Source organism: Abramis brama, assembly GCF_963993115.1.
Source record: "Abramis brama genome assembly, chromosome: 19".
NCBI classification, from domain to species: domain Eukaryota; kingdom Metazoa; phylum Chordata; class Actinopteri; order Cypriniformes; family Leuciscidae; genus Abramis; species Abramis brama.
The window spans coordinates 14,990,735-15,014,008 of record NC_139981.1 but is presented as its reverse complement, the minus strand read 5'-3'; the positions used below and the strand labels follow the sequence as shown (position 1 = coordinate 15,014,008).

The window sequence follows — 23,274 nt, the reverse complement described above, 5'->3', positions numbered from 1 at the left end:
AAGGCCAGAATGTAAAACAAAGAGTAAGAATTACACTTTAAATAACGAAGTTTTTTTTAAGTAAGAAATATTTCCCTCTAAATATTTTCTTAATGTGACTGTTCAGTCAATGACAGTTTTTTCAAAGATCCATAAACAAAAAGAGTGCCTGCTTATTCTAGTTGGTGTTCTTTAAATATTATTGAAATAATTATCCACTAAGAGGAGCTAAAGTATTACAGCAGTCCATGCTTTAAAGGGATAGTTCACCCAAAAATGAAAATTCTGTCATCATTTACTCACGCTCAAGTTGTTCCAAACCTGTACAAGTTTCTTTTATTTTGGGGTAATTATCCCTTTAAGGAAATTCAAAATTTAGTCTAAATCAGCAGGGTTCAGTTCTCTTTTAAGATCATCAAATTACAGTGATTATGTATTAAAAGGGATAGTTGCTCTTGTTTTAAATCATTTTTTCAATGTGAAATTTGACATTTTCTGTCAATCAGCCAATAATACATGCAGTGTCTAAAATTATTACAAAGTGTTATTTCAGCAACTGATTTTCTGTAAAGCTGCTTTGAAATATGGAAAGCACTATATATACAAGTAACACAGACATAATCGTCTCTCACACACACACCCTGAATGATCCTTATCCTGATCCTAGTGAGAAACCAATCAGATGGGCCTTGCAATGATTTCAGTTTACTTGGAATCATAAATGTGGTTACTACAAGCCCTCATGGTGATGGAATGGAAAGTATTTACCTATTCCCAGAAAGGAACAGACAGGGTACACAACCACCCTCTAACGTGGAATAGGCAAAGACTTGTGGGAGCTTGTAATAAAAGATGACAGAGACGATACACGTTCAACATCAATTTATTTTGTGCAAAAGAGTACATTTAAAAAAGGCAAATATGAAGAACTGACTAAAGAATGAGGATGAGCTTTTCTCCAAATGAATACACAATATTTTTGATTTTCAAATCTGTGAAAAATTCCTGCACAGATTGCATATAAATATGTATACACTTATCAGACTTCAAATATCTTGTTAAAATACATTTCAAGACTTGAAACATGTAGTTCGTGTTTCAGATGTGACTAGTGTTTCTATATCATCGTTACATGGGATTAGAGCATTTCAGCACCCTGTCTCTTAAAAAAAACAATGCCCCGAGTTTACATCAAAACATGCAAATGTAAAGTACATTAATAGAACATACTTGGTAAGTTATTGCAGTTAAGAGGTTATGAGTATAGTTATTAATGTTAAAGAACTATCCTTCCCGGTATTCCCTGATACACTTTAGTGACACAAATCATTTCTCTTTGCTGATCATTTCTACCAGTGTCTCTTAACCTGCTTTAAAAGTCCATGTCATTTTTTCCCTTATTATTTCTTACTTTACATAGATCTTTCCATTTGTTCTACTTGCCAAAAGCCCTTTGTGTCTGTTCTTAAAAACCTGTAAATCAGAACCAATATCAGTACAACAGAGATCCAGATTACCACAAGCCCTAAATGTTTAGCTTGTCAGTAGTAGTACAGTATTTTAGAACTAAACCTCACCATTTCTACCATCTCCATTACTATCGATGACTTTAACAAAACATAATAATCATAATTCATACAAAAGCAATATGATAAAACATCACTGGCAACAATGCCTGGTTCTTTAATTGGTCTTATCACAGAGATACATGCAAAACTATAACAATAAATCATATATATATATATATATAAAAAGAATGCAGTTTACCAGCAACTGCAAAAAAATATCATGAATCAATTTTACATTAGAAAACAAGTGTCCACAGTGGCCTTAGGGACTGAGATGTCCATGTTACTGAACAAATGCTGAAGGAAGGAACTTCCTGAAAGTCTTCACCTCAATGCACTGAACAGCTCTCTCATTCTGCAGGGAGAGCAGTCACACGAAAAATGCTACAGTCTCTCAGCATAGCGAAAAATAGGAGACAGGAGAGCTATAGTATGTACAATCCTGGCACAGTCCTAGAGTGCATTCAATGTGGAATGTGTAAAGCTTACACAATGTGTATGTTTGGGCATTCATGAAGATATAAACAGGCATACTGTAACATTTGCAGTTTGGATACAGCTATTCTCTCGTGATGGTCGCGTGCAACTTCCCAAAACGTTTTGAAAATAGTGAAGACAGAGCATAAAAAACGCTGCATCTGTCAGACACATCCTTCCTTCCCTATTTCCCCCTAAGCACATTTTCCGCTTCCCTCCAGCTTTTCTCAAAACAGTGCAGACATTAGCAGTGTTCCTAAGGAAAGAGATGAATGAATGGGGCTGGGAAGGAGTTTCGAGAGGACCTGAATGAATTCAGGTTTGCTCTCTCAGTTGGACAAAGTGTTTTCATTGAGCTGGTCTGAAGGGACAGTGAGGTCTTGGATCTGGCGGTACACAAAGAAGAACAGTTGTGGCTGTGGGCGGCTATGTAGTTCGGCCTTGATCCTCTGTGGATGAGTGTCCGGGGCCAGCTGCTGTGTGGTTTCATCTGTCAAGAGGAAAAGGGCGTAGTTCTCCGGGTCCGAAACTTTAAACTTGTCCGCGCATATCTGACACACATCCTCCGTTGTGGCGTAAGGATGAACCTGAAGGGTTTTGGCTGTGCAGCCATTGCTTGCATCTTGCAGTGCCACCCGCAAGTAGTTCTGAATATAGACAAGAAGAAATTTAGAGGTACATACCAATATATATCAAGCACATTACTCCCATAATTAAGTTATCATATTATCATTACTGCACATAGTTCATTGCTATTATCATTATTATTACAAATAGCATTTTCTGCACTTAATAATCACAAAATGTAGTTAAATTTATGATAATTTCTGGCTGTGCAACGATTAATCGTGATTAATCGCATCCAATATATTAGTATTACAGCTAATAATTATTTAGCAGTAATAATTATATTAATAATAATTCTTATTATTTATTGGTATTATTATCATTGCAAATTATATACTTGCGTTCTAAAATGTATATTGTTTTAAGGAAGAATAGATTAGAACTTTACCAGGGATTTACCTGGAAATCATCCACAGATGGCGTGGAACGCTGGGTTGTGCGTCTGCGGTGCCACTGGTGCAGCGTGTTCCGGGTCTCAGAGCTCAGCACACGAGCTGCCTGGTCCTCCTGGAAGTTCTTGATGAGAGACATTGCCCCATATGCACTGGTCAGGTAATAGCCTCCTAAAATCAGATAAGATATTGGAACATTAAATAAGTTTGATGCCCGACAAAATTATGCAATAACTTGAGTAGTTACTGCTGTAGCCCACACACACAGTGGGGTCTAATGTACCTTCTCCATGAAGAAGTGATGGGTCCAGCAATTCCATCATGTACTGTATTTCAGCATCCAGCTGTGGCATGTCACACTGGGCCATCACGTATGTCAGCATGGGCAGGAAGTCATCTGCCCCATACATCCTCCCTGCCATTATTACAACAAAGATTGAAATCATGAGTCTATGCAGAAGTATTATAAGCATTCTGTGCACAACCACATTAATGGATTCACACAACTACATCACACTAATGTACCTGAGTTGCTCTCCATTATGGTGTAGATAAGCTTGCACACACTGAGAAGCAGAGTCACTTTTTTCTCTGGCGAATACATCTTGCACATGTTGTGGAACTTGTGGCGAATCTTCTCTATGGCCACATGGTCAGGGGGAAGAGCACCATCCACGCCCATCTCCTGGGGCTGCTTGGCTTTGGCCGAAACCAGATTCTCCTTCAGCTGCTGCCAAGTCCCGCTGCTCACCTGGAAGTCCCGCAGAGCCACCTCTATCACAGGCTTCAGGGGCTTCAGCACACACTTGTGCATGGCTTTCTCCATCACCTGATCTATGGAGGAAGAAGTAGATATATGATAATGATATTGAAATAGTTACATAAAACAGTTGTATAACAATGGGTAAATATGACTAAGTTAGATGCAGTTAATGCAACAAAAAAACATTTTGTAAAAAAAAAAAAAAAAACTGTTAATTTAATCTCAGAAATTCTGTTCAAGTTTGTTGATGATTGAGTCTCTTATTCTCACCAAGGCTGCATTTATTTGATCAAAACTACAGTAAAAACAGTAATATTGTGAAATATTATTACAATTTAAAATGACTGCTTTCAATTTTATTATATTTTAAAATTCTATTTATTCCTGTGATGGCAAACCTGAATTTTCAGCAGCCATTACTCCAGTCTTCAGTGTCTATGTGACCAAATCAGTGTCTAATAATATGCTGATTTGGTGCTCAAAAAACATTTATTATTGATATCAATGTTAAAAACAGTTGTGCTGCTTAATATCTTTTTCAGGATTCATTAATGAATAGAAAGGTTAAAAGAAAAGCATTTATTTAAAATAGAATGGTTTTGTAACTAAGTAAAAGTTACAAAAGTTACTACACTGTAACATTTGAACAACAATGCATCCTTGCTGAATAAAAGCACTAATTCTTATTCAAATTACTAATATATATATATATATATATATATATATATATACATATATATACACATGGCCATAACCTCATAAGTTTTGTCTCTTGTTTTGTCTTTCATATGTCATAACTATAAAAGGAAAAGGAACAGAAAAAAGACACTGGAACATAAATAAAATCTCACAAAAAAATTTTTTTTTTGGCCGAGCCTATTTGTGGCTGAAATGACTGTGACCATGAGTATATTGACTGGGATATCCGACGTGGCTCATCGTTCCATTTCCTCATTTATAGGGGAATACCTGCCCGCAGTATTTTTACACCTACTTTTCCAAAACTCTTGTTCCAAAACAAGTACAAAATGTCTCCTGACAGCTCAACAGTCTCCGGTATTGCTCCCATATGACAACAAGTTTTGTCTTGTAACTTTGATTGTGCAAGCAGGGCTTGAAGACCATACCTAAACTGTAAAATCATCTAAAACTGTAGGGGAGTGTATGTGTAACTAAAATCATCTGATCCAGGGATGGGCAACTTCAGTCCTGGAGGGCCACTGTCCTACAGAGTTTAGCTTCAACCCTAATCAAACACACCTGAACAAGCTAATCAAGGTCATCAGGATTACTAGAAAATTACAGGCAGGTGGTTTTTTCAGGGTTGGAGCTAAACTCTGTAGAACAGTGGCCCTCCAGGACTGAAGTTGCCCATCCCTGATCTGATCTAAAGAACAGAATGTAATGTTTAATCAGGCTTTGGAAAATGCTGACAGCGCTGCTTCTGTCAGCACACTAGACCACTAAGGGAAGACATTTGTGTGCTTCCTTTTCATTTTTTGGGTCTATTACAAATGTAAATTGTAAGTGTATGTGTAAAGCAAATAATTTAATTCTATATGAAGTTAATATACTGTAAATAGCATAATGTTTTCTAGGCAGACTGTTTTCTAGGAAATGCATTATATCCATGAAAGGTTGGATGATTTCACATCACAACTTGTCAGTAAACGTCTTCAACGTGTAGCAGCGTGACTCAACTGCTAGTGACCGTAACAACTTGTCAAACCTGTTTTTGGAAATAAAGTAAACTAAAAAAAAATTTCCCCAGATGTATTCCATATGGCATCAATGCAAAATGTAAAAACAAAGCTGTTTGTAGTCAGTGGACACAATGGGGTCAAATGCTATCTACAAGTGTCCACAACAATCACCAAGCGGAAATATCAGCGTCCTTTTTTTCACCAGCCAAGGCTACATATACTCCCACTCAGTCACTCCATTCACATGAAATGATGTATTGAAGCAAGCACGACTAATAAATAGCCAGATTATTGTGCCTTACATCAGGGTGTTTTAGAGATCTGACTTAAACTCTGACACAGCTGAATGCTTAAACAGAATCAGCTGTTGCAAATGTGTTTACATGGTCATCTGTCCCAGGAGAGAGCAGACAGCTCAGTAAACAAGCCCCGCTCTTGTCACTTTTGTGAGAAATGCAAACAGCTCTGCTAATGAAGGCGTGAGGGTGGCACAGAGCCAAAGATTTAGAGGAACTGAACTGGTTTGTAGTTCCACTTAAGAGTTTAATTCTGTGGAACAACCGCAGACACAGTGAAAGCGACGGGACTGGGAGGGGTACATATTACATACTATATAATGTTATGTATACTGCCTTCATTATTTCGCAAATTCTTGTGATTTGGGCCCTTAATATTTGGTTAGGATGTCACTGCACATCAGGTCAACAGGAAACCACAGCAGTGATGGAAACAGGAATGTTTACAGGAATATGCGGCTCAGATCAGAAACACTCATTTGTCAAGGCCACCTCAACTTGAAAGGCTATCTTCCAAGGCTTATAAACATCCCCTCAAACAATCTCCTATTCTCCTCAGTGTCTCTCATTCATAGCGCTCTCTCTGTCTCTCTCTCACTCCATGTCTGCACTGCAGACTGGAAAATGAAGCCGCAGTGACAGGAGAAGTGAATCCACTGATGCTTCCCACACAACAAGCACACGCTAGCGCTAAAGTAAGGAGACAAGGCCACAAAGTACGTCACAGCACAGAACAAAAGGCACACACAAATTACCGGTATACCAGACCAACACACCAAATAAAATTCCCCTTCATAGTCTATTGACCCCTCCAAATAAACAAAGTCTTGAATCAGGAGAGTGAATGATAACTCCAAACTGAATCTCTAGTCTCAGACGTGTTTTTAAGGAAGTACTCAGAATAGAGCAAAGGCACAACAACAACAAAAAATCCTTGGGCCTGAAGTAGAAACAATAAGTCTTTCCAGACACATCTCGATAAAACAGTGTCTTAACCCTGTTATGACTCAAAAGTGAGTTATGAGAGCTGAGCTGGAACACGGACTTAGAAACAGACTTCGGGGAAAAAAGGGTGACATTCTCTGTCAAAGGTCATTAACTGTGCATTCAAGCTTGTTCTAATTGCTTTGTTAACTCACAGAAAAGGATTGCTGTCCATGGCAGCATGATCTCATAGCTATGGCCCTTATTGTGCTTGTTTAAACACGAATACAACAAAATCTGCCAGTTCACAAAGGCAGCAGCATCAGGTTAGGAGCTCTGAACAAGAGCCCTTTTCTCTACATTCTTGCCTAACACCCACATACTTGATGCCTGAATCAACAAGCAGGAGGGGTTACGCCGGATTATATGAGAGCTATATCGGAGACACTGGCATGTTTGGCTGAGGTCCATTCTGGGAACATCTGGAAAGTGATTTATTCCTCAAAACACATAGCAGAGCAAGAATTTGTTTACAACCCATAAGAGAGAGACGAGGAGGAGGACGCTCAGGGCGATGGATGATGCAAATTTCCTGAAGAACCAAAACAAAACCCGGCTGTGCTGAAAATCATCATTAATACTTTAGAATTTATCAAAATTAACCTCAACCAAATTTGTGATAACTAAACTACTTCAGCATGTAGATCAGTTAGGCTTGTGTGTCATTGTATAAAGTATATTATTGCCTGTCGCAGACAGTGAAAGGCGTCTGGCCAGTTATACAAAAGCCATACTAATGGTTCTCTACCCACACAAGAGTTTGAGTATATTTCAGCTCAATGTCCCTTGTGTGTGCCGCTCACGTGGAGTAAAACGCCTCCAGGCCAAGATGAATAGACATGAGAGCTTTGCCTATAACAATATATATCACACTTTCCATTTCTTCTAAATGTTGCAGATATATATTATCCAAAACAGTTTGCAATGGTGCAATGATGTCAATAAGCAGTAATCGTGTTGTGTAATATTACATACTGTGCATATTATGACATTCAAACAGTAAATATTTCCCTGCCAAATTTCTTGTTGTGAAAGATTTGTGAGTAATTTTGCTACAATGGGTCTTTGAGGCTAAAAGAACTGTGACAGTATTCAACATACCACTGGACATAATGAGAAACATTCTAAACACTTTCCAGCTACAGAATTCTCCACACACACAGCAAAGTGAAATTATTACGGGTTTAATATTATGACCTGCTGCTCTGGAATTTTAAATATAGTATTTTATTTGTACACTTAAAATTCTAGCTAAAAGGTCCTATTTGTTGTGCTGTGAGCGGTGGACCACAGGTTCCTTGTAAATCAGTGGCAATGGAGCATTTTACAAGAAGTGGCATTTTACAGTGGCATTTTACAAGAAGATTCAGATCATAAACAGTCCGCCAAGACGGTCTCAGCCTGTGAGACTCTCATCCAATGTTTGTTAACCACAAAATAGCCTTGGTCTCAATGTCACTTTTCGATCCTATAGACCCTTAAAAACAAGCAACATTCCAATGCACAGCTGATTATTCCTAATAGTTCACTAAGGAATCTATATGAATATCAATTCATGAATATGTTGGTAAGCCTATGGTACACAGCTCTTGCAAGATGAGATCTGTCTTTAGTAATTGTATTATCAGTGTATATTAACCTCTACTACAAAGACAGTTTACCAGATGTCAGAGCAAATATTATTTCCTCTAATCCTCTGCATTGAGAGTAAGTTAATTAACATTGACAAGATCATTAAGTGCCTTAATGCTGCAGAGGAGTGTCAATTTAGTGTGTTTAGTGCTCAATGGCCCAGCCCCAAATGGCACATCTGATGTGTATTTGTGGTCTCGCGATGGCCGCTGCATGCTTGTGAATTTCTAAGAGACTGCAGAGTGTCAATTCGAGACCACATAACACCCCACTTTGTGGAGTCAATGCACACTTTTGCAAAATTTCCCTTTTGTATTGAAGGAAGGAAGCCTTACCAATTTGATCCTCGGGGATAAGGGACTCAATAGGTGGGTCAAGCTCCGAGCTCTGCAGCAGGTAGGACTTCATCTGAGTCATGAACTGCCTGAGAGTCTGCAGCAGGTCCAAGCCCGACGTGTGGCTGCCGCCATTCTCCTGCAAAAAGCTCACATAGTCCTGCACCAGGCAGCCAAAGTAAGTCCCTTTATCCCTGGACTGCTCAACGATCTTCCGAATGGCTCTCCTCTCAGGCGTCATCAGAGAATTGAGAACGCCGCTCACTTTGCGCAAATGTCCTCTCAGTGCACGCGGCAGCACGAATGTACCAGCACCGTTCCGATTTTTGGACTTGAAGGGTGGTGGCGCCTCCTGGTCGCTCTCCAAGTTGATGCCGTCGTCTTCTTCCTCTTCTTCCTCCTCCAGGCTGCTGTCGCCAGCGGGACGTTCAGTTCTGGAGGGACTGGCCTCCATAGGCAGCGAGAAGCTGTGGGTGAAGTCGAGAGAATCTGAGGACGAGGTGGAGATGCTGAGGTCGCTCAGACGCTCTCGTCCTGTGGAGCAGTGCTCATCTGCGGGGCTGCAGTTCTCCAGGGTGGTGGAGTTGCATGAAGAAAGCTTGGCCAGGCTCCAAGATACGGCTTCCTCAATGGTCTGGTCATCCAGGGCCATGTGGCAGCGGAGGCCGTCTGCGTCAAGCAGACCGGAGGAATTCTTACTGCGAGATGAAGGCACCAGGATGGGCTTACTGAACTTTTTGGGTGGGGAGGATGAGGGAGATAAGGAACTAAAGGATGATCCCAACCTCCCCAGCAGGCTGCTCTTTTCCTGAGGCGTTTTGATCCAACAGACCGTCTCAGGCATGGTCTTCTGTTTACGGAGAACTGCTGATTTGCCGGAGGCAAAGCAGGGAGGTGGGGGTCGAGGTGGTGGGGATCTCTCACTCTTGGATCTAGTCACACTTGCGTGCGGTTTGTTTTGTGTGCTGCTAGTACGGCAGAAGATGCTGCGATCTATTCTATGCAGAGCACTGTGGTGGTGCTGAGAGCCACTTGCGTTACCCGGGGATGTCTCTTGCTTTTTGGGTGAAGGGTTAGGTTGGTGTGTCTGCAGGAAGAGGGGATTGATGAAGCACAGCGCTCCGTTGGATTGACTGTATTCAAGTTCAGAAGGGGTCCGAGTGAATGGAATGCCCGGGACTCTTGGGGAGAAATTAATGCCCAACTGTTTTAGATTTCGACTGTCACAAACAGTCTCCCCAGACTCAGACTTCTTCTTATTGCACAGTTCAGAGTCCCAGAAACCTGCAGAAAGATAACACAATGAGGCTCCATTTGAATAAAAAAAAATGCAATAAATTTGGATAAAGAGAAGAAAAAGAAAAAACAAGAAATTCTCAAGAAAAGCTCATTCTCTGAATTAGATGAACTAAGAGACATTTATCAATTTGACAGCTGAATCATATATATATATTTTTTTAACGTAATTACAGAAGAATATTAGTAAAAAACAAATAAAAGAGAAATTTCAGAAATGATTAACAAAAATGCTCAAGAACATTAACAGACACTTCAGATAATGCTTCTGAAAGGGTTATCCTACAAATCCAAGCACTGGCATGCAGAGCACAATGACACAATCGAGTGGGCGCAAACACAAAACCACAAAATTCCATGACAGAAACTAATGAAAAAAACATTGAAGTGAACGATCAACAAAATCTTAAAACAATGAGACAAGAAAAGGAGAATTAAACTTACGCTACATCTAATAATTAAGTCTTCTCTTCAGTCTGTATGTAAATAGTGTGAGCAGAAAAGTTTACACGTCTACAGTTCATGCAGTGACTCTGCTGTCTGAGTTGTGAGTGGTAGAGTAGTGCTGATACACACGCAGTGAATGGTGAGATCATGCATGCTGATGAGAAGGTGGGAGGAGCACATACGCTCCAGCTCTCAGTTCCTCCTCTCATATTACTCACTTGTTCATACTAAATGCCGCCCCTTCATTTGATGCAGTACAAGAATGACTTTTCTTTATTTTGGTTTTGTTATTCATTAAACAGACACTTTGTACTTTGATCAAGTTTCAGTTTTAGGTAATCAACACTGTAAGTATCGACTATAACTATACAATATAAGATATAAAAATAAATAAACAAAAAGGGAAAATGTTGAACTTAAGAATAATGTGCTGATTAATTTACCAATAAATTGAGGTAAATTAACATATTTAGAGAGAAGTTTCGCATGGACTGGGTGCTGCATCATTTAATATATTTTTAAGGTAAATAAACAAATAGTTTAGAACAAAATTGGTGTTATATGGCCAGATATTTAAAATTATTTTTATTAAATAATAATAGCAATAATTATAATAATAGTAAATTGCCCGAAAGCTAGAACAGAAATATAGGATTGACAGGAAATCAGAATTCTTTTCTTTATCAGTCATAGTTATCTCCTAACTGATGACATCTGAGACAAGAGTGGGAAGTTTTTGCGTCACTCAGATCAGTTCTGCCGAAGTGGCACCTGTAAAGGCGTGGAATGACTGGAAACCTGCACCTGTGTATACAATTGTTCTTTTATTTGATCTTTTCTGTCTCTTCTTTGCCTCACTCTCTGTAAACGAACTTAAAATGCTACCATTACGTTGTGTTGCCTTTGTCTCTTTTGCTCTGTCTGCTCTGATTCTTAACGCTTCTCTTGTTATCCCCAGCTCACCCTCACAGTTTCCTGATCATAATCGGCAGTCAATGAGCCGCTGGAATTTTGTCTTGGTGGAGTTCCTCTTGGAAATGATCTTAGTCTGAGGTACCACACCCATCACTGCTCTCAGCTTAACTCTGCATGGCCATTTTAGCATTCATTACTGCCTAACCGTATTATTACAGGTGGCATAACCAAGACTCGCTGTCTCACCTATCCCATTCAGACGAAAATATGATCCCCTCTGCGATTTCAAGTATGCCATTTCACAAAACTAAAATTATGATCTTATTGCTCTTAAACTCTTAGATGACAATATGACCCTAAACAAGTCATTTACTGATTTCATATTCAGATTATGATAAAAAAAAAAATGCTTTTGACCCAAATCAAACAATTTAATCATATAATGATCATTTGGACCTTATAATTTCTGCTAATCAAACAAAACCACAACAATTTACTTTTTATATGTCTTACTAGAGGAATGTCATACATCACATACCTCAATTAAAGTACAAAGTTACAACATGAATCAGAAACAAAGAAAACAGGCAGATCTCTGTTTGACAGAGACATTTACTAGCGTCAAACACATCTGTGGTCAATTTCACCTAGCCAGAGTCTTATCATCCGCATATGTTGTCCGCATGAGCCGTTTGTAAAATGCCACGTGTCGAATGTTGCCGTATGTTTGCTGGCACAGTAACACCTGTATTGTCAATACTCCAGGAAGTATCCGACTGACGTTCTGTTCTTCACTATGCTAGATGTTGTTGTACTACAGAATCTAGCATGTTCATACAACCTGCGGGTTTAGGGCTTTAAGACTTAAAAACAATACAAGTAGATGGAAAGATCATACAACATTATGTTGAATTGTCTGCCTTTTTATTTTTCCATAGTTGGTCACTCCAATACTGTATATTAGGGATGCACAATATATGGACACCATGTAGTTGGTGCCACCATGGTTATTAGCGTATATTGGATCTTTAATTGTGAATTTCCTAAATTTTTACATTTAGATTTCATTTGATGTCATCCAACGCTCACTTAAAGTTAATCTGTAAAAACACTAATAATTTAATAACACTGATAAATTTAATCTTTAACAAATGTCAAAACTACTAGGCCTATGCATTTTTCATGCACATTATTATGTTGTGATGCATAAATTCACTTAGCTGAATTCAATTACTGATTCTAATGTTTATTTATTTAGACAGTATAACAGTAAAGAGTTTTAATAATGGGTATCAATTGGTTATTGGCTATAACATGAAAATAAGTATCAGTTTATCATATTTTAATATGTGCACCCCTTCTCTATGCTGTATATTTTGTCTTTATGTAGAGTTGGTGGTTACTTGTAAATGAAATGCTTAGCTAAATGCTTTATTTTAACCATGTAAAACTGCTGAGTGCTCATCAACGATTAAACTTTGCTACACTGAGTACAGTATTAAAACTTTGGAATGCAAACATCTGCATTAGGTTTAAAGTACACACAGCATTACACCTAAACACACAGACATATAATAAACACAAAAAAAGCTGAGGGTCATTAGCGGAGCAGTTATGCTGTCTGAGTAACGCTGAAACCCAACAGTCAGCAGTTAGGCTCAGTAAAACACTCATGCACAGAGAAGAAAATTCACCTCTTCCAAACTGAGCCACTTCCTCCAGATCTGTGAGGGTCTTTGCAGCTGCGATGGCCTCGGGGAGCTTCAGGGTGAAGGGCAGAACGTCCCTAAAAAGCACAAATGAATGTTGAGAATCATTACAAACATTCTTCAAAAGACTGATGACAAATACTAAAAACTAAACGTGCTGAGAGTTGTTGTCTGCACTCGTGGAGGGAGTGAAAGAAAGAATGAGTAGGTGAGGGAGAAAGAGGTCTGTGTTTATCCACTGACTTTTCTGCGTGGCATTGGCACAGACCTAGCTTGGATTTGTTAAGTCTAGCAAGCCTCTTCATTACAGAGCTCATTTGGGCGGTATGTAAACAGGTTAAAACAAACTAACTTTGACTACACTCTGTTCTTTCAATGAAAAAGAGGCCATTTTTCCAGTTAGACTCTTCCTTCCTGTTATTATCTGTGTTGCACTGGAATGCAATTGAATCAGCATCATCTGGTTTTACTTTACCACAAACTTTTTAATTTATTCTCAGAACTTCAGGAGATTTTCTTAAAGGCGCAGGGTATAATTTCCATGCATTACAAAAATAACAACACCTCTCCTTTCCATTGGCCCAGTCCAACAGATAGTCCCACCCTAAACTCATGCCATCGGTTGAGCTAATATTGCTGTGTTAGGCTGAGTCTGTATGCTTGGGTAATCATTACTACATGTAGTTTTAGTATAAACCTCTTTAGACTTTCTAATGGAAGAAGCAAGAATTCTTGAATAATATATACACCAACAAAACATAAAGGTTGCGGTGCTCTATCTTTTAAATATAAAATAGACCAGTGAAATATCTTGGAAACAAAAGCAGTTTTTGTAGCGGTTTCATTTGTTTTCAGAATGGGATCATCTTACCTGCTGATACAGCAGAACGCCACCAGTCGAAAGAGGTCTGCAAAGCTGATCCCTGAGCCCTCCAGGGAAAAAGCTGTAATAAAGACACACCACAGAAGGTTACACTGGACTCGCTATTGGAAAAAGTGGAATGACCTAACAGCCTCTCTCAAAGGGAAAAGTAAACAGAGCCAAATTCGTACATTTAAACTTCCTTCACACAAGCCGCACAGGATCTGACCCACTTACTGTATGTGCAGAGAGTGACAGACAAAGGCAGAGAGAGAAATCAGAGAGATGAAACCATTCTAATATGCTGATTATACACTTTATATTTTTGTGAAAACTGTGATAATATTTTTAACTGAAAAATCCTGGAAACAGAAGTCTTTTGTAATTAGGTAAAAGTCTTTTCTGTCAGTTTTGATCAATTTAATGCATATATATTATGCATATATGACTATATATATAATAAATATTAAATTTCTTAAAAAAAAAGTCATACTGACCCAAAAAAATGTAATGATAGTGAATGCTGTTCAGATCTCAATACACATATATTGTACTGACATTCAGTACCACAGCACTCGTTTGGCAGAATAACACGATTTATAAATGAAGTTAAAGTGCCCTATTATGCTTTTCAAATATTGCCTTTCATGCAGTGTGTATGAATATAGCTGTTTGTGAACGTAAGGTCTACAAAGTTTAAAGATCAAAGTGCATTACAAATAAAGTAATTGTCTCTTAAAAGAAAGAACCGATCCTGAACTGCTGAAACGAGTCATCAGCAATTCCATTCTTACTTCCTGTTACATACCTATGTAACAAATTTGCATAATGCCAGCCTATGGTCTTCATTGGCTGCCCGCAAACAAGTTCTACTTTGACCCGCCCTCAAACACTGTAACTGTTGCTGGTTCGTGTAATTTGGTTTGTGTTGTCAACATGTCATGAAAGACTCTCCACTTTCCACTCATTTCGACGAGAGGACAATTAGACAGGACGTGGAAAGGTAAATTTAAAAAAAACACAACCAAAACCTTTAGGCAGGAGGAAGTGAAAAAGGTGACATACACACACACTATTAGTGGTCAGCAAATGGAAAGAAATTTGGTATAGTACTTACTATATTGGCTCTCTTTAACAGGGAAGTCCCGAACAATCAGCGTGTCACTGTCCATCCGCAGGGAAATCACCTTTTTCTGCAATTTATAACACCTCCTCACCACAAAACTCTAGGTAAAAAACAGACACACAAATGAAAGGAAAGAACAAGAACATGAATAAAAAATAAATTGCTAAATATCCCATTGTTGTTGAGCAAGTTGGCTGCTGCATCTGCGCAGACAGTGTCTTTACCCCTGCCGGCTGCGGCTGCAGAATGCGTCTGGCTTCCTCATCGCTGAGTGACAGCAGCAACCATACAGAGTGTGTCTGCATCAATCTGTCTAGGATGCTCATGCGTCTGCGTAGAGAGTCATACCCAGAATCCCTCACTCCAGGCGTACCAGCGCAGGCAGAAGACTGCAGGAACAGACCACTCACCTCTCCTTCCAGACTACAGATATATACATAGAGAGAGAGAAACTTATATTCCACAACAACATAAGATAAAAACAACACTTGATTGAAGCAGTGGTTGTCAAATGTTTTCAGGTGGCAGATCCCTTCAACAGTAAAATTGTATTTTATTTATTGAAAAAAAAAAAAAAAAAAAATCGTACTAACCAACAAACTTATGTACGGTTGTTTATAACCTATATCTTAGAACTGTGAGTCTAAGCTAATGAGACTAAATGTTGACTAAAAGATATGCATACAATAACATACAACTTTTATTTCCTCTGAGACCTTTAATTATAAATAAGAGAAACCTTTATTTCACAACATCACAAGATAAAAACAACACTTGGTCTTGTATTGAAGCAGTGGTTGTCAAATGTTTTCATGTGGCAGATCTGAGTTTTGTTTTTAACAGTATGATAGGTCAGTGTGCGTTTGGAAAAGTCTTACTGACTTTGTCTCTCAAGCTGTAAAGTGTTTCAAGTGGTCTGAGACTACAGTAAGTAAAAATAATGCAAATATTATTATTTTTATATATATATATATATATATATATATATATATATATATATATATATATATATATCATAAAATAGCAATACCAATAAATATCAATAACAAGTGAATGTGTGATTAGAAGCTTGTTTTAGTTGTCACTTATTGTTTTCCTATTTTTTTGAAAGCTGATTGTGAGACACTTGTATTTGTTCCATGCACTTCCTTTTAATTTCATGGAAATGTGGTATTGCGAAACCATGTCCTACGGTGTAATAATAAGACATGTTCCACCTGGTGGAGAACATAGGAAGTACAAAAACAAACACAATGAATCTACACAGTCCAAAAAGACTCAGCAAGAGACAAGACATTTTAAAGCTGATGCCTGTTATTCAAAATAGCCAGTTGCATGAGTTTATTATATATCCAGTGGCATGAGTTTAAGTTTTCAAAATCCTAAAACATTTGTTTTATTTAAACATTTGTTTTATTAAAACTGTTTATTTGCAACTGTTTTAAATTTCCAAGTTTTTCAATGTGGTCTCAGACCTTTGGATCCCACTGTACAATTGAGCACAAATACAAAAGAAAACAGCATATAATGTAACCTAAAACTCCCATTAATGCCAGTGAGGAGGATGACAGTAATGAATGATGGACTCACCCTTGTAGGATCTCTGTCTCCGGGTCTCTTGCTGGCTGAACCATCTCCTGCTTTAGCTCTGAGATCTCCGAGGAGAATGTGTCAATCAGCTGTAGTCACACACACGCACACCATATGAGCTTGAAGAGAAGAAAATCTGAAGACATTCTGAATATGTGCTCATGTGTCATGCGTGTTTTGTATGAATGGGAAGTGGCTGTGTCTGGAATTAGTCATCATGAAATGATTCCCAGTAAACCAGCAACTGTGTCCGATTCCTTTCAACAACTAACAGTGAGAACTATTCAGAAACAGACATCAAAGAACTGTGCAGTTAATTTTCCTTTCGTTATTCTAAAATGAAGCACTGAACAGCAGTCACAAATAAAATAAACAATATTGAAAGAAAAATGTATTCTGTGTGGTATAAGGCAAGATGATCTCTACCTAACTGCTTAGATCAGACATGAAGCACAGTGATTTTAGGTCAGTAAGGGTAAGTGCACTTGGAAAAGCTATTTTGTCATTGTATTTTTTCATAGATCTGAGTTACTCTTGATGGCCAGCAGGGGGCAGGCAGTTTTTCTTTTTTCTCTCTCCCTTTTTAATTTGTTTATTTTTTGTTTTAATTTCTTGAACTTCTTTTAGCCTGCACAAATTCCCATTAACACTAACACTCATACGTGTGAGGAGACAGTCAAGATTTCAGTAAACCCTCGGCCATGAACCAGACAAGTAAAGACCCATCCACACTTTCGGTTGTGTTTCTTTTCTTTTTTTTTATCTGAGCCAGCATTTTCCGCTTATAGTCATGAGGTATTTCTCTAACTTCATCTCAGACTTAGTCAGCAAACCACAATTACACACCAACCAGCTCACCGCCAAGAAAAGCACTTTGTAAAGACGTAAAATATACTTCAGTGATACCAAAGCGCTTACTTGCTGTAGATTATTGCTGAATGGGCTACACACTTGAAAGGTCAAGAATTATCAAACCAACATAAAATAAACGGGCTCACTGCAATGGCTTGATACGGCTCATTATCTGAGTCAGACAAGAAATAAAGTCGAAAAGAAACAAAGGAACAGGCATGAGTTTATACACACTTGTCACCATGGCATGAATAGCAGAATATTCACTACTCTTCAAATGTTTGTGTTTAGAAAGAGTTTTTTTTTTTTTTTTTTAAAGAAATACAGACCCTTTCCAAAAAATTTGAATATCATGGAAAAGTTTATTTATTTCCATAATTCAGTTAAAAACGTTAAACTTCCATCGATTATAGATTCAGGGCCCAAAACTTAAACGATTTCAAGTATTTAGTTGTTTATTTGTACATAATTTGGGCTTCCAGCTCATAAAACCCACGAAAACAGGATTTCAAAAAATTAGAATATTACATGAAATCACAGTAATTACACTGTGATACCATGGTCATTGAACCAGGTTTTGGTTATTTTGGCAGTGTGGGCAGGTGCAAATCCTGCTGGAAAATGAAGTCAGCATCTCCATAAAGCTTGTCTGCTGAAGGAAGCATGAAGTGCTCTGAAAATGTCCTGGTAGACGGCTGCGTTGAGTGGACAGCACAGTGGACCAACACCAGCCGATGACATGGCTCCCCAAACCAACACAGACTGCGGAAACTTCACACTGGACTTCAAGCATCTTGGATTGTGTGCCTCTCCATTCTTCCTCCAGACTCTGGGACCTTGGTTTCCAAATGAGATGCAAAATTTGCTCTCATCAGAAAAGAGGAATTTGGTCCACTGTGCTTTATTAAATCCAGAGTCAACGCAGCCGTCTACCAGGACATTTTCAGAGCACTTCATGCTTCCTTCATTTTCCAGCAGGATTTGCACCTGCCAACACTGCCAAAAGAACCAAAACCTGGTTCAATGACCATGGTATCACTGTGTAATTACTGTGTGATTTCATGTAATATTCAAATTTTTTGAAATCCTGTTTTCGTGGGTTTATGAGCTGGAAGCCCAAATTATGTACAAATAAACAACTAAATACTTGAAATCGTTTAAGTTGTGGGCCCTGAATCTATAATCTTTGGAAGTTTAACGTTTTGAATGGAATTATGGAAATAAATAAACTTTTCCATGATATTCAAATTTTTTGGAAAGGGTCTGTATATACAGTGAGGAAAATAAGTATTTGAACACCCTGCTATTTTGCAAGTTCTCCCACTTAGAAATCATGGAGGGGTCTGAAATTGTCATCGTAGGTGCATGTCCACTGTGAGAGACATAATCTAAAAAAAATAATCCAGAAATCACAATGTATGATTTTTTAACTATTTATTTGTATGATACAGCTGCAAATAAGTATTTGAACACCTGAGAAAATCAATGTTAATATTTGGTACAGTAGCCTTTATTTGCAATTACAGAGGTCAAACGTTTCCTGTAGTTTTTCACCAGGTTTGCACACACTGCAGGAGGGATTTTGGCCCACTCCTCCACACAGATCTTCTCTAGATCAGTCAGGTTTCTGGGCTGTCGCTGAGAAACACGGAGTTTGAGCTCCCTCCAAAGATTCCCTATTGGGTTTAGGTCTGGAGACTGGCTAGGCCACGCCAGAACCTTGATATGCTTCTTACAGAGCCACTCCTTGGTTATCCTGGCTGTGTGCTTCGGGTCATTGTCATGTTGGAAGACCCAGCCTCGACCCATCTTCAATGCTCTAACTGAGGGAAGGAGGTTGTTCCCCAAAATCTCGCAATACATGGCCCCGGTCATCCTCTCCTTAATACAGTGCAGTCGCCCTGTCCCATGTGCAGAAAAACACCCCCAAAGCATGATGCTACCACCCCCATGCTTCACAGTAGGGATGGTGTTCTTGGGATGGTACTCATCATTCTTCTTCCTCCAAACACGTTTAGTGGAATTATGACCAAAAAGTTCTATTTTGGTCTCATCTGACCACATGACTTTCTCCCATGACTCCTCTGGATCATCCAAATGGTCATTGTCAAACTTAAGACAGGCCTTGACATGTGCTGGTTTAAGCCGGGGAACCTTCCGTGCCATGCATGATTTCAAACCATGACGTCTTAGTGTATTACAAACAGTAACCTTGGAAACGGTGGTCCCAGCTCTTTTCAGGTCATTGACCAGCTCCTCCCGTGTAGTTCTGGGCTGATTTCTCACCTTTCTTAGGATCATTGAGACCCCACGAGGTGAGATCTTGCATGGAGCCCCAGTCCGAGGGAGATTGACAGTCATGTTTAGCTTCTTCCATTTTCTTATGATTGCTCCAACAGTGGACCTTTTTTCACCAAGCTGCTTGGCAATTTCCCCGTAGCCCTTTCCAGCCTTGTGGAGGTGTACAATTTTGTCTCTAGTGTCTTTGGACAGCTCTTTGGTCTTGGCCATGTTAGTAGTTGGATTCTTACTGATTGTATGGGGTGGACAGGTGTCTTTATGCAGCTAACGACCTCAAACAGGTGCATCTAATTTAGGATAATAAATGGAGTGGAGGTGGACATTTTAAAGGCAGACTAACAGGTCTTTGAGGGTCAGAATTCTAGCTGATAGACAGGTGTTCAAATACTTATTTGCAGCTGTATCATACAAATAAATAGTTAAAAAATCATATATTGTGATTTCTGGATTTTTTTTTTTTAGATTATGTCTCTCACAGTGGACATGCACCTACGATGACAATTTCAGACCCCTCCATGATTTCCAAGTGGGAGAACTTGCAAAATAGCAGGGTGTTCAAATACTTATTTTCCTCACTGTATTTAGCGAGGGTGAAATAAGTTGATAAAAAGCAACAGTAAATACTTTTACATTGTTATTTCAAATACATGCTGTTCTTTTGAACTTTCTATTTATCGAAGACAAAATTATCATGAAAATTAATCAAAGAAAATACATTTATCAAGAATTTTTTTTACTGAAGTAATGGCTGCTGAAAATTCAGCGTTGAAAACTTATTTTAATTGTAATATATTTTCGAATATTACTAATTTGACTTTTTTATGTATTATATATATATAATTTGCACTTATTTGATAAAAGAGAGCTAAAAAGAGTGGTTTCCTGCTAAGGAATTTCCCCAGTCATATATCAATAAGATTGTGCAATACTAATGAGCAACAATGAGAGAGAAAAACGGAAGATACGTTTTTAAAAGTTTTACAAGAACACAGAAAATTCCTCTGAGCTAATGTCAGCCAGAAGGAAGACAATAGGACCACCTATCATTTACACTTAATAGAGCAAACAGACACAATCCCGCTGAGATGGAGAGACAGAGAGAGAGAGAGAGAGAGGAGAGAGAGAGAGAGAGAGATCTGATGTAAAAATCATCCAGCTTGTGTTGATAAATTCATCCAGAAGCAGAGAATGACTTTAGCTTTAGTGATAAGCCATTAAAAGAGGTGATGAAGCAGAAAAAAAGGTGCAATTTCACCCGCTGGACATTTTTTAGGAAACTCTGATGCCTGTGAGGTGCTGGCTGGTGTTCTGGAGACTGGTGAGATCAAGAGCTCTTCCAAATGCTGCAGTCATCTGTGCCTCTATTTAATCAGCCGTGAGGTAAAGTCATTCATAGCATACAAAGCAGCCAAGAAAGTCTCTAGGAAACTATGTGCTGACATTTTACTAGCACGCTTGTTTCAGCCAAACACAATCCTAACACTGAAAGGAGTGTTCGAAATATAAACACTCAGTGACAGCAGCAGAGTTATTCAATTAAAGGGACTGTTCGCTCAAAAATGAACATTCAGTGATCCTTTACTCACCCTCACGTCATTCCAACATGTTTATTCCATGAAACACAAAAGTTAAAATTTTGAGGAACAACTTGGCCATTTTTTTCCATGAAAAACTAAAGTAAATTATATCATATAGCCTAGCAGTGGTTATGTTAATATAACAAAATTTTAATGATTTGAAGTATTGGTTATTGGCCATAGCATAAAGGTAAATGTTGACTTATCAGTATCTGCCAGACTTTTAATATTGTGCATCTCTAACATCATAAAAGTACTCAATATAGCTTGTATTTCAAGTCTTTTGCCATATGACAGTATTCGATGCCATATTTCATTAAAAAAAGGGCAGGCATATATTCTTAAAAAAACAAAACAAAAAAAACACCTTCTGTGCTCCAAGAAAGCAAGAAAGTCGTACACATTTGGAACGACATAAGGGTGACTAAATAATGACAGAATTTTCTTTATGTTGTTGTCGTTGAAGTATTTCTTTAATAGATGACGAAGGTAAAATTCAATCCGCTCACCACATTCCACTGAAGTATCATCTAAATTGATGACAGGGAAGAGATGTTACAGGAGAGTTTTCTGTTAAAGAAACAAGGAGGAATATAAATTTGTGTTCACTGACGTTCATAATCTTATCATGCATTCGTCAATTAGTGTCAGAGCGAAAGCCTGATTTATTTGCCTTTGGCTGCATTTAACTGTTTACATGAAACAAAGCTTGCAACTGCAACTGCAACTTCCTCCTGCATAAAATGATGACAACACATGCTGGAAGAGAAGTAAGGTCACCCTGAAACAATTACATAAACATTCATACAAAAAGGCTTTACGTTTGTTGGAAGAATAGCTTGCAGAGATAACAGCTGGATCTATCATCCTCTGAGAACCTCTTAAGCTCGGAAGCTTTAGTGCTGGCAGAGAACGGACAGCATTCCACGTGGTCTCCAGAGGCCCTGACTAACCTGCGCTCTGTCTGGCTCTAAAGTAGGACACTTACAGAAAGCAAACTTATCCAGTGATGGTGGTTTTCAGTGTGTCATTTATTGCTGGTTGACACATTACTGTGGAAGATGTAAACAATAGTGCTGTTCAGTCATGACGTTCATGGTTGTGTGTGTACAGTAGCCTACCTAGTACTTTTTTGTACCACGTCGGTTGAGGTTCTAAACAAGCTGTACCGATACTAAAATGTGACGTGTAAACACTGCAGATCACTGATTGGTCAGAGAGAATCGTCACTTACCAGCGTCATTGGAGTTGCGACACGAGACACCAAACCCACTAGATTTAAATAGTCAGCAACAGCCACTGCAGTATCATTTGTTCACACAACTCTTTTAAATGACTTGCTTTAACCGCCGCCGCACGCAACTTGAAACAAGAAATGGCTGTATCGTTTTCAGTAGACGAGGTGGCGGTGCAACTATAACAATCAGTCTATAATCCCACCCACTTTGAAGCGGTACTTAACTGCAGTGGAAAAGCAAACCGAGGCAAAGCAAAGCGAGCCGAGATGTACCACGCAGTGGAAAAGCGCCATAACTGTATTTAGCGTTGACTAATTGGGAAAGGAAAAATTAATCCAAAAATTAAAATTTTCTCATCATTCACTCGTCATCCCAGACCTGTATGACTTTTGTCTGTGGAACATAAAAACATATTTGAAAAATCTATATTTTTTGTCCATACAATGAAAGTCAATGGGGTCCAAAACAACATTATTTCAGACCCCATTAATTTTGATGGTGTAGACAAAAAGTTTTTTGTACCAAGAAGTCATTCAGGTTTGGAATTTTTTTTTTTTTTTTTTTGGTGACAATAGCTTTAATACCAGGGACCAGTTGCATAAACA

The 23,274-nt window shown here is 38.5% G+C and overlaps 1 protein-coding gene across 4 annotated transcripts in view; it reads right to left on the bottom strand.

The window, feature by feature from the left end:
* Positions 1-846: 846 nt before the first annotated feature.
* rin2a (Ras and Rab interactor 2a) overlaps positions 847-23,274 on the bottom strand; it is a 38,778-nt gene continuing 16,350 nt past the window's right edge. For 2 of the 4 annotated variants that reach the window (XM_084093382.1, XM_084093383.1), the window contains exons 3-12: positions 16,702-16,790; positions 15,336-15,534; positions 15,103-15,211; positions 13,995-14,067; positions 13,109-13,200; positions 8,757-10,040; positions 3,569-3,877; positions 3,327-3,458; positions 3,051-3,214; positions 847-2,671 (exon numbers count right to left, since the gene is read on the bottom strand). In XM_084093382.1, the coding sequence (XP_083949508.1) occupies positions 2,354-2,671; positions 3,051-3,214; positions 3,327-3,458; positions 3,569-3,877; positions 8,757-10,040; positions 13,109-13,200; positions 13,995-14,067; positions 15,103-15,211; positions 15,336-15,534; positions 16,702-16,790 (2,769 nt within the window). In that variant the 3' untranslated portion in view covers positions 847-2,353. Of the gene's footprint in view, positions 2,672-3,039; positions 3,215-3,326; positions 3,459-3,568; positions 3,878-8,756; positions 10,041-13,108; positions 13,201-13,994; positions 14,068-15,102; positions 15,212-15,335; positions 15,535-16,701; positions 16,791-21,940; positions 22,002-23,274 lie in introns of all 4 variants that reach the window. The other 2 variants (XM_084093384.1, XM_084093385.1) reach the window with 2 other exon arrangements.